The following is an 11,402-nucleotide window of genomic DNA, read 5'->3' on the forward strand; positions in this document are numbered from 1 at the left end:
CCCCCCTCCCCGCGCAGCGCACCACAGTGTGGGCCTCCGTGAGCAGCTCAATGATGCGGGCGTGGGGCGTGGCCACCACACTCTGCCCGTTGATCTCAATGATGCGGTGCCCCACGCGGACGCCCCCACGCTCGGCAATGCCACCCCGGAGGAGGCTGCAGATCTGGGGGGACAGGAAAGGCCACGCTGCTCAGGGGTCCAGGCCTGGGGCCGCCCACCCCCCACCCGGTGCCTGGGCTGGGGACTCACTATGCCATCCTCCACGCAGAAGCCCAGCTGCTCGCGGACGTGGGGCCGGCGGATGATGGCCGTGGTGACCGGCGGGCAGTGGACGATGCTGAGGGTCACCAGCGTCTGAGACTTCACTTCCTGTGCAGGATGGGGGCTGTTGGCCTGGCTGGGCCTCCAGGGGGCTGCCAGACTTCCTGTCGAGCTGCAGCCCCTCCTGGGCCTGTTTACCCACTCATAAAATGGAACCTATAGATTCTACAAGACCCGTTGAGAAGTGGTTAAGAATGCAGACCAGGGGCTTCCCTGGTGGCGCAGTGGTTGAGAGTCCGCCTGCCGATGCAGGGGACACGGGTTCGTGCCGCGGTCTGGGAAGATCCCACATGCCGTGGAGCAACTAGGCCCGTGAGCCACAACTACCGAGCCTGCGTGTCTGGAGCCTGTGCTCCGCAAACAAGAGAGGCCACGAAAGTGAGAGGCCCGCGCACCGCGATGAAGAGTGGCCCCCGCTCGCCGCAACTAGCGAAAGCCCTCGCACGGGAACGAAGACCCAACACAGCCAAAAATATAAATAAATTTAAAAAAAAAAAAAGAATGCAGACCAGAGCTGGGCGGCCTTGGAGTCAGAGCTGTGCCACCTCTCACCTCCCTGGGCCCGTTTCCTCACGGTCAAAAGCAAGGTTCTAGCAGTGCCCGCAAGGCAGGGTTACAAGCACTCAGTAACACACTACGTGAACCGTGTCAGACTTGCCCTTCTGGCCTGGCCAGGCCCCTCCCCATCTCTGGACCTCAGTCTCCCCATCTGGGCAATGAGGGTCAAGACTCGAGAATACGCTTGCTGCCTCATGGCAGAGAGGAAAGGCCTTGTGTTCCAATCCTGCTCCCGCAGCACAGCGGTGTCCCTGGACTTACCCTCTCTGAGCCTCGGTTTCCCAAAGTGCACAGGAGCGGGTAGAACTTGAAGCTCTACTTGCCCCTTCGGGACCGAGACACGGAGACCTGGCCTCGGGCTCACTTTCCCGGCCACCTGGGGAGGGGGGGCCCGCCATCTGGGGGGCCCTCGCAGGCCCTCTGCCCCGGCCACCCCAGAGGACTCACGCGGACGGCGGCCTGGCAGGCGGCCAGGGGCAGCCCCACCAGGCTGGTCCCGTTGATGGCAGTGATGCGGTCTCCGATGCTGAGGGCCCCTGAGCGCTCGGCGGGGCCCCCGTGCAGCAGGTTGGCGATGACGGCCGTGGGCAGCAAGGAGCCCCAGCCCGACTCCACCAGGGCCACGCCCAGACCCTCACCCCGGCGTTTCTCGATGCACACCTGGGGGGTCACAGGTGGCGCCTGAGGGCTGCTTGCGGGGGTGGGAGGAGACGGGGCGGGGGGCGCGGGAGGGCCTCAGGGCCACTCGGTGGGCCGGGCGGGCCGCTTGCTCACCTCCCTGCAGTTCTCACTGTTGGAGAAGTGGTCGAGGTCCCCGTTGTGGAGGTGGCCGGGGCCCGTGGCCCCCTGGCTCTGCTGGGAGCCCGCCCGGCCGGGGTTGATCCCACTTTCCCGCAGGAACTGGCTGTAGGCCACGGCGAAGGCCTGGCCGATGGCCTGGGCAATGAGCTGGGCCTGTGGGGTGGGCGGCACCTCTCTGGGGGTCCCACCCACCTCCTTCAGGTCCCGCCCCAGCCACTGACATCCCTACTACCAGCCCATCCACCCCCGAGTGGGACTGGCCCGCCAGCCGCTGGCCGAGAATCTAGGTCGGGGGGGAAGGAGACAGGCCTGGGGCAGGGAGGGTTTGGGGAGATGGCTGCCAGTCTCAGGCTCTTACAGGAAGGCCTGGAATATATGGCTCAGGGCCTTCAGAAGGGTGAGGATGGAAGGACGCCGGGGTAGCAGTGTGGCCAGGTGGGGCTCTGGCGGAGAGCGGGGGCCGCTGTGAGCCCCCCTCGCCCTCAGGACACCCGGAGCCCGCTGCTCACGTCCTCTGAGTGGAAAACGTGGCAGATCATCTTGTAGAGCCGGCGGCTGCGGGGCTGGGGCGCCGGCCGCTGGGCCAGCCGCCGCCGGGCCATGAGCACCAGGGCACTGCCGATGTCGGCGATGTAGGAGATGGTCTGCAGGGCATGCTCCATCAGGGCCTCCTGGAGGGGGCGGGGAGACCAGGCTGGGTGGGCTGCGGGGGCCTCGCTCGGCCTCACCCTCAGCGGAGGCGCCCACGCCCCAGAGGCCAGGCCTGGGCCCCGTACCTGGGATTCAGCAGTCAGAACCTTGACCCTCTTGGTGGAGACGAAGAGGTCTACCTCTGTCATGGGCTGGGTCTCCCCATCGGGGGCCTGCGGGGGGCGGGGTGGGACGTGGAGGCCCCAAAAAACCCAGACTCTGACCCGCCAGGCTCAGAGGGCCTCGGGGGACCCGGCCTGCAGCCCACCTACCCTCCCACCCACCTGCTGGCCCCTGGCTTCACCTTGACGCGGTCCATGGCCTCCTGGGCCTGCGCCATGCGCATGCTGGGGGGAGGGTTTCGCTCGGACACCAGCTGGGTGGAGCCCAGGTATTTGACCCCGAATATGACACCATCTAGGAGGTCTTCGTGGTCACAGGGGCCGGACGCTGAGGGTGACAGCAGAGGCGGGTGAGCCCCCTTGAACCTCTGCCAGGCTTGTCCACCCCTGCGGGCTCTGCCCAGAGCCCTGAATGGTCTGGAAGCACAGAGAGTTCTGCCCTGCGGCTTGGCACTTGGAGCCACACGTGTCGGCCCACGGTCCCAGAGCCACCCCATCAGCCGGAGCCACAGATCAGTGGTTCGGCCCTCACGGATGTACAGCCCTCCATCAGTCTAGAGCCGGCTCTGCCCACAGCTCAAGGACTCCCAGGCAGAGGACGCGGTTTCAGGAGCAGGCTCTGCATCCAGAACCACGGCCAGAAACAGCTCTAGTGCCCACAGACAGCGCCGCCCTGTGTTGCTAGAATTCCAGGAATCAGGCTAGAACCAGACAGTCCCACTCCTGTTTCTAAAACCCTTGACATTATAGAACCACAGTCAACTCTGCTGGATGGTTCTGGAATCCCAATCAATCTAGAGCCAGTCAGCTCTGCCCACTGCTCTAGAATTCTCTATCGGCCCAGGACCACAGACAACTCTACTCCATGGTCATAGAACTGCCCAAACAGAGTAGAAAGAGGCAACTGTCCACATACCTCAGACTCTCATACTGTCCAGAAACCCAGGTGGTTCCTGATCTGTGATTCTAGAACTCCCTGACACGTCTCAAACCACAGAATTCTGCCTGGGATTTTAGAAAACTACACTGCTCCAGAATCACGCTTTTCCACTACGTGATTCCAGAATGTCTTGATCAAGATAGCATTGGGAAGCTCCTCCTGTGGTTCTAGAATCCCCTCACAAACTCACAACTGCAGATGCACTGGGCAATTCTAAGAATTATCTGAACAATCCAGAAACGAACAACTCTGCTCATGGTTCTAGAATCCCCCCAGCCCAGCCCAGAACCACAAAAAGCTTTGCCCCCATGGCTCTAGAATTCTCTGAGCAACCTAGAGCCAGACAGCAGTGCCAGTGATTCTAGAATATTCTAACCAATAGCTATTACTTTTGGAGAACCACAGGCCACAGGGAATGAAACCACATTCCCGTGAACTTAAAGGATAGCCAGTTCTGCCCACTGTCCTTCATGATCTAAGCATTCCAGAACAACAGATAACTCTGCTCTGGGTTCTAGAACTGCACCATCCAATATGGTAGCCACCAGGCACATGTGGGTATTGTGCCCTTGAAATGTGGCTGGTCTGGACTTAGATGTGCTGTAAGTGTAAAATGCACGCCGGATTTAGAAGCTCTCATAAAAAAAATGTAAAATTATGAAATGTTGATTGTATGTTAAAATAACATTTTAAATATATGGGCTTAATTTAAATGTTATTAAAGTTAATTTTAAGTGTTTGCTTTTCTAATGTGGATAACTAAAAAAATCTCAAGTGACATGTGGCTCAAATTCTATTTCTGTTGTATAGCTGTAGAACTTTCTAGAATTGGAGAGTTCTGCCCAGTTCTAGTACAGCTCCTAAAGGTCTAGAACCAGAGATAAATTCTATTCACTACATGGTTCTAGAACTCCCCAGTCTGAGTAGAACCTGACAGCTCTGTTCATCATTCCAGAACACCCTCATCAGCTTAGGTCACTTTAATCTAGAACCACAGGCAAAATGCTAGGTTCTGAAACTCTCTAGGTGAATCACAGCTCCACCCATGACTCTAGAACCTTCTTGGAATTACAAGTTCAAACCAGCTTCCTTTCCCACAACCACAGAACTTGTTCTTTGACCTAGCGCCTCAGAGAGTGTGGGGGAGAATGTTCTAGAACATGCCAGGTGTCCAGAACAGGTACTTCTCATGCCTTGAGAGCAGATTGGCAAGCTTTTCTGCAAAGGCCCAAAGAGTAAATATTTTTTATTTTGTGGGCCAGATGGTCTCCATTGCAACTACTCAGTGTGTCGGTTGTAACTACTCAGTCTGTCTGTTGTAACATGAAAGCTGACACAGACAACATGCTAATGAATGGGCATGAGTCTGTCCCGATAAAACTTTATTTGCAGACGCTGAAATCTGAATTGCCTATCGTTTTCACCTGTCAAGAAATGTTCTTCTTTCAAGTTTTTTCAACCATTTAAAAATGCATGGGGGCTTCCCTGGCGGCCCAATGGTTAAGAATCTGCCTGGCAATGCAGGGGACATGGGTTCGAGCCCTGGTCTGGGAAGATCCCACATGCCATGGAGCAACTAAGCGCGTGCCCCATGCACCACAACTACTGAGCCTGCGCTCTAGAGCCAGTGAGCCACAGCTACTGAAGCCTGCGCGCCTAGAGCCTGTGCTCTGCAACAAGAGAAGCCACCGCAATGAGCAGCCCGCGCATCGCGACGAAGAGCAGTCCCTGCTCGCCGCAACTAGAGAAAGCCCATGAGCAGCAACGAACACCCAACACAACCAAAAATAAATTTAAAAATAATAATAAAATAAAATAAAAATAAAAATGCATGGGACTTCCCTGGCGGTCCAGTGGTTAGGACTAGCGCTTCCACTGCAGGGGGGTGCAGGTTCGATCCCTGGTTGGGGAACTAAGATCCCACATGCTGTGCGGCATGGCCAAAAAAAAAAAAAAAATTTTTTTAAAAATTAATAAATAAATAAAAATGCAGAAGCCGTCTTAGCTCACAAAACATACCAGAAAGTCCATGGATGGTAATTTACCAACCCTTGCTCTAGAATCAAGTGCCACAATTTGCCAAGTCTGCCCTAACGCTCCCTATTCATTCTAGAACATTCTCAGGACTGTCTCTCTTCTTTCAGCTGTCTGGAATCTACTCAAAACCAACCTCAGAGCCTCTCTAGAAGCAACTCGTTACTGGCAAACTTTGTGCCAGGTTTTGGGAGCTTGAGTCGGGCTGTTCTGAAATCCCAAAGTCCCTGGGGCCAGGGTGGGCGGGACACTCACCCTCCTGGAGGGCAGGGTAGGAAGCCAGGGTCTTGGGGTTCTGGAAGAAGACAGAAGAGGGGTAGGCCTGAGTCCTCCTGCTTGGCTCCCAGCAGTGGAGCAGTCTGGGGGGCGGGGCGGGCTCTACCTGGGCACTGGCAGGTGGCTCTTCAGAAGTGACCAGAGGTACCGTCTCCAGCCAGGGTTCTGGGGAGCTGCTTGAGCTCCTGCCCTCGTCCTGCTCGACAGAGGCTCCTTCTTCCCACTCCTGGGGGCCCATATCCCCCTCTGGGTCATCAGGGGGCTGCAACAGGCGAGGAGCAGGGTCCGGAGGTTCCTGGGGATCTGACTGGGAAGGAGGGCGCTCGTCTTGCTGCAAGAGGCTCAGCAAGTCTTCCCGGCCAGCCTCGGCGGACAAGAGCCCATGGGCATCGGTGATGTCCTGAGGGGCCAGGCCATGGCCAGTGGCAATGTGCAAGGGGCACGGGGGTCCGTCTGGGGACAGGCCCACCAGATCACCTGGCAGAGCTTCAAACTGTTGCAGCAGGTCCTGAATATTTAGCCCGTCAAGTTCCATCTGACTCAGGCTGCCGGGGCCTCTTGGTGCCGGGTCCCACTGGCAATCAGGGGTGAGGTCCTGAGAGGGTGAAAGTGTGTCCCTGGGCTCCTCCAAGTCCATGGCTGGAGGTCCTGGAGGGGGCTGGGAGTTTGTCAGGAATTCCATGCCTGGACCCTGGGCTCAAGCCAGCATCTGAAAGAGAGAATCAAAGATGAGATTTCCTGGCTGCCAATTTGGTACCAGGCTCTCACCTGGTATGTATTCATACAGGACACATAATTTAATCCCCATCATACCCTGCAAGGAAGGTTCTGCTATGATCCTCATTTTACAGACGAGGAGACTGAGGTGCAGAAAGAGCAGCTGTAAGGCTGTGGCTTCCCAGGCTGCAAACCCCGGGGGATTCCCCTCTACCCGTTGCCCCAGACCTCTCCCCATCCATGAACCCTGTTCACCCCAGCCCTGGTTCTTCCAAGTCTTCCTCCCCGGGGATGTGGAGGCTGGAGACATACTCTGACTATATAGACCCGACCGGTGTAGGTCGCCGAGACCCAGGACTCAAGACCTCAGTCCAAGACTTTAGACCCAGAATTTCAGACTTAATACTAGAGTTCCAAGATGCCAGAAAACGGACTCTCATCTCAAAACCTCCAATGCCACCCTCAAGATCGACCCCAGACTCAGACCTGGACCTCAGACCCAGCCTGAAGACACAACTCGAGCCTAAAGCTGAGTTAAGACCCCAGTCCTCTAGCAGACCCCAGACTCAACACTTCAGACCCGTGACCTCAGGCGCTGGCTCCAGACCTCGCTCTGCTCCGCCGGCACACTCACTTCCCAAACCGAGGTGGCCTCAACCCTCGCGGCCCCCAGGACCCCGCTCCCTGGCTGGTCCGGTCCTGCCAGTCACCGCCGCTCGCCAATTCCCGGACTGGGCGCTGGCAGATCTGTCCGCGCAGCGCTCCTGGACCACTGGGCACGCGCACGCCCGCGGGGCTTGCTGGGAAATGTAGTTCTCTCGGCCAGCCTGGCCTCGCGGGCGCGCTAGATGTTGGGACCGTGAGTTCGAATCCCGAACCTTCATTTACGCACAGTGAAAGCTCGGGCTGGCTTCTGAGCCTGTTTCCTGAACTGCAAAGTGCGGTTTAAAGCCACTGCTTGACTGCTACGGCTTTGCTCATTATTCCAAGGGATGGCAGATGGGAAGAAATGGGACTGGAAAATACTAAAGAAGCGTGAGAGGCGGACTCTTTAGACTCCAGGGACACCGGAAGCGACGCGAGGACCATATTGTAGACAGACTTCCGGTGTGGCACTCAGTAGGGCGGCCGAATGGCTCGCCCGGCTTACCTTTACCTCCCTAAACTTCCGGCTTCCTCAATTGTAAACTGGGGATAATAATAGTACCTACCTCCTAATTAAACGAAATCGAGCTGGTTACAGATTTAGCAATAGGTTTAGAAAATAATGAGCCCAATAATAGTGTTAACTTTTATTAGTTTTAGGTTTTCAGTAATTGCTCATTGACTAGAATCAAGGATGTATAAGTTGTGATACTTAAAGTAAGTGATAAGTAACTGAAGGGCAAGAAGTCGGACATCCTTTGGAAATCGCCTCGTGCAGTACCTGGGGATATCTACAAAAGTTTAAAGAAATCACAATTAACGTATGCTTACGGCCGGAATACTACATTTCCCATAAATCTCTGGGAGCCTACAACTCCCAAGCACCCCTCGGCCGCAGACGTCCTCCGGAAACGTGCACGTGCAGGCGGCCGGCATACGTCATGGCGGCCAGGCGCCTTTTCGTTGCTACGTGGAGCTCGGCCGGCTGGCGGGTTCGGGAGCTCCCGGATCCCGCCGCTTCTGTAAGACTCCATGTACGAGATTATGCCAAGAGACCGGGTGAGCTGGGTTAGGAGGGACCAAGATGGGAATGGTAGGGACACTGGGGAGTTGGTAGTGCGCAAGCGCTGGTTGGGAGGCATGTCCTAGAGTCAGCGCGCAAACATAGAGGCTAAGCTGTATGCGCAGGCGCAGTTTGAGGTACCTAGGGCGCGATTGGACTCAGCGCGCAGGCCCAAGTTGTTTTGTTTTTATTTTATGTGGGGGCGGGGGTAGGAGTAGGTCGTGATCTTGGGTCCCTATGTCGTTTCTGCCTCCAAATCAGTCACCTTTGGCAGGTTATCACCAGAAATTGGGACCCATCTAAGTATTAAAACCAAAACAAGTTTATTTAAATTTTCTCTGGATACAGCCTTGACCGATCTCCTTTGTTGAAATGAGGGATTTGTCAGACGTGAGGTTTTTAAAGACACAGAGCAGCCAGCGGAGGCTCTTTCTTCGTGAGATAAACAGAAGGAGTGAAAATGGGATTGAAGAGGAATGACTTGGTTAATCTGAATATCAGTGTCATTTAATGCAGTATCCGTGTCCCAGTTAAAATCATTTTGAATGCAGCAGACAGGGTCCAGCCAGGGCAGAAAGGGACGGCTGGCCTCCCGAGGGTGGAGCTGGGCTGAAATGATTCTCCCCCACCGTAGTCATTAAGGGGGGCAAAGGCGCTGTGGTCGGTGAGGCCCTGAAGGGCCCAGAGGTGTGTACAGACCCCATCCGGCTCACCACGCACGCCATGGGTGTCAACATCTACAAGGAGGGCCAGGATGTGGTCCTGAAGCCGGATTCCGAATACCCAGAGTGGTGAGTGGGCCAGGACTGGGTAAGGAGGGCCGGGCTAACCAAATCTGGGGACCTGGGAGGGCTTCCCTGGGGAGGTGGTGTGTGAGTCAAGACCTGAGTGCGTGGACAGAGCTTTAGAGGTGGGCGGGAACAGCCAGTGCAAAGGCCCCAGGCAGAACTGCACCTGGTTTGTTAGTGGAGCCCGGGAGGCAAGGTGGAGAGTAGAGGGAGACAGGGCAAGAACTTGATGGAGCCCAGCTTTCAGGGGGCTGCAGGGGGAATTTTGCTCTTGGCCCTGAGAGCAGTGGTAGAATGCGGAAGCCGATGCCACGTGCCAGTCCTTCAAGCTGGTGGAGGTTTAGAAAGGTTGAGCGAGTGGGTGGGGAGGCCTTACAGGTGGGCAGGCGACACGGACAAAGGCCAGGAGGCAGAAGGTTTGGCGTGCGCCCACCTCAGATCCCAGCGCCCTTGGGATGGGGGCGCCCCCTTGTTCCATGTCCTCAGGGTGGGGAGGGACTGCCCTGAGGTCACGCGGCCCCCGTGGGGCCCAGGCCTGCTGCTGCCCGTGCCCAGGGGGTCTGGGGTGGGGGAGCCGCGGGGAAGGGGGCTGCTCTGCAACCCCGACTCCGCCCACTCCCCGTCAGGCTGTTCCAGATGAACATGGGTCCCCCCAAGAATCTGGAGGAGCTGGACCCCGAGACCCGGGAGTACTGGCGGCTGCTGCGGAAACACAACATCTGGCGCCACAACCGGCTGAGCAAGAACCAGAAGTTCTAGCGGGGGAGGGACCAGAGCACCCTGACCCTCCAGTGACCTGGAGGAGATGCGGTGGGTTGGGGGTACCTCCCCCAGCCCACCCCCTGGACTTTTTATTTTCTGGAAGAACAGACTTCTCCGAGAACAGAGGAGACTACCCCCCTCACTGGGGTTACTGGGTAGCCCCTGCATTGAGGCTGAATCAGGGCCCTGGGGGCCAATAAAGACTTCTTGGGGCAATTGTTGGCAGGCTCCAGATGCCTCTGGGTGTTGTCGCATGTCAGGGCCAGGAGGGACTTGGGGCAGGCGTTGGGGAGGCGGGCACTTCAGACCCAGTGGTCCCATGGCCCAGCCTCCACCCTCAATGAGTGCTGGGCATCTGCAGGTCCATCTTCCCCTCGCCTCACTGAGCTGCTCACCCTCATTCCTGGAATTCCTAGCGTTGCCCAAGAGGCCCCAATCTGCATCCTCGAGGGGGAGGGTTTTCTAGCCAAGCTGCTCTGGGTTGCACTGGACTCACACCTGAATCAAGTCATCCGGAGAAGAGAGTCCTTGTGAGCTTCAGGAACTGAAATGTCCAGGGGTATGGTCTGACTTCAGGCACAGCTGGATCCAGGTGCTTCAGTATTCAGCTGTGTGACTCTCCATCTCTGGGTCCTTTTAACTCCAGTGGGTAGTTCCCTCGGGCAGGGGTGGCTCCAGGGCTTCTAGCTGACACCCCCCCATCCAGTTCAGCAAGCCCAGCCAGAAGGAAGGGACTTCTCAATCCTTTCTGCCAGGGTCACAGGGGTTATCTTCATTGTCCAGTCACTTGAGCCGAGGGACCTGGGCCTACTCATCATTCTCCTGTCCATCCACCCCCACTGGTGCCCACCAGATTGAAGGAAGCTGGAGGACACACACAGTGCCAGGACCACACTGCTTGGGGGGCTGGACCAGGGCCCTCTCGCCCTCCAGGCTCCTCCAGAGCTGGACGGATCGGGAAGGGCAGGGTCCCCGAGGCTAATTCTGTCTGGTCCCGGGAAAATGAGGGCCCTCATCCTCTTAGGAGGACTCTGCCAGGCGGATTACCCCATACCTGCCCTCACTGGTGGCCTGTTCTGGGCAGGCGGATCGTCCCAACCCTCCGATGGTTCCCCATGGCTCTCGGGAAAAACTGAAGTTGTAATGGCCACGGGCCTCCTCACTGTTCATCCAACGTGCCAAGCATGGTGCTGCTCCTGGGCCCTCTGCCTGCGCCGCTCTTCCCCCGGATGTTCTCAGGGCTCCCTCTTTCACCTCCAGGCCTTTGCTCTGACGTTGCCTTCTCATTGACGCCTCCCCTGACTATCCTATTAAATTGCAACCCTGCCACACATTCCTGATCACCCTTCCTGGTTTTATTTTTCTCCCAAGCACTTATCACCAGCAGGTGTTTCATGTTTTACTTATTTATTTTTAAAATCATGGTTCTTGTCTCTCTCCCACTGGAGTGGCAGCTCCACTAGGGAAGAGACCTTTCTCTGCTTTGTTCAGTTGTGTCCTCATCGTAAGTTGGATGGGTGGACGGATGATTGGATGGATGGTTGGCCTGGCTGCTGCAGTGTGGACAGCACACAGGCCATCGGGTTCATGCGTGAGGTGCCACCTGAGGTTGGAGGTGAGCAGGCCAGCTGAGAGCCCCAGTGGGCAGGCGATCTGGGTGTGAGGACCTAGAAGTGAAATTCCTG

The 11,402-nt window shown here is 57.0% G+C and overlaps 2 protein-coding genes across 2 annotated transcripts in view; one reads left to right on the forward strand and one right to left on the reverse strand.

Annotated features, from left to right (window-relative positions):
• Positions 1 to 7,210, reverse strand: part of APBA3 (amyloid beta precursor protein binding family A member 3) — a 9,077-nt gene extending 1,867 nt beyond the window's left edge. The window contains exons 1-10 of the mRNA XM_028495372.2: positions 7,094 to 7,210; positions 5,849 to 6,451; positions 5,722 to 5,761; positions 2,675 to 2,820; positions 2,457 to 2,543; positions 2,190 to 2,351; positions 1,654 to 1,833; positions 1,327 to 1,539; positions 250 to 369; positions 23 to 163 (exon numbers count right to left, since the gene is read on the reverse strand). Coding sequence (XP_028351173.1) covers positions 23 to 163; positions 250 to 369; positions 1,327 to 1,539; positions 1,654 to 1,833; positions 2,190 to 2,351; positions 2,457 to 2,543; positions 2,675 to 2,820; positions 5,722 to 5,761; positions 5,849 to 6,424 — 1,665 coding nt within the window. The 5' untranslated portion in view covers positions 6,425 to 6,451; positions 7,094 to 7,210. The remainder of the gene's footprint in view (positions 1 to 22; positions 164 to 249; positions 370 to 1,326; positions 1,540 to 1,653; positions 1,834 to 2,189; positions 2,352 to 2,456; positions 2,544 to 2,674; positions 2,821 to 5,721; positions 5,762 to 5,848; positions 6,452 to 7,093) is intronic.
• Positions 7,211 to 8,013: 803 nt separating this feature from the next.
• On the forward strand, positions 8,014 to 11,044 carry MRPL54 (mitochondrial ribosomal protein L54). Its single transcript, XM_007105978.4, has 3 exons — positions 8,014 to 8,163; positions 8,802 to 8,958; positions 9,582 to 11,044. Exons 1-3 carry the CDS (start codon positions 8,046 to 8,048, stop codon positions 9,712 to 9,714), a joined length of 408 nt encoding a protein of 135 aa, XP_007106040.1. The 5' UTR covers positions 8,014 to 8,045; the 3' UTR covers positions 9,715 to 11,044.
• The last annotated feature ends 358 nt before the right edge of the window (positions 11,045 to 11,402 follow it).

Source organism: Physeter macrocephalus, chromosome 2 (assembly GCF_002837175.3).
Source record: "Physeter macrocephalus isolate SW-GA chromosome 2, ASM283717v5, whole genome shotgun sequence".
Lineage (NCBI taxonomy): Eukaryota > Metazoa > Chordata > Mammalia > Artiodactyla > Physeteridae > Physeter > Physeter macrocephalus.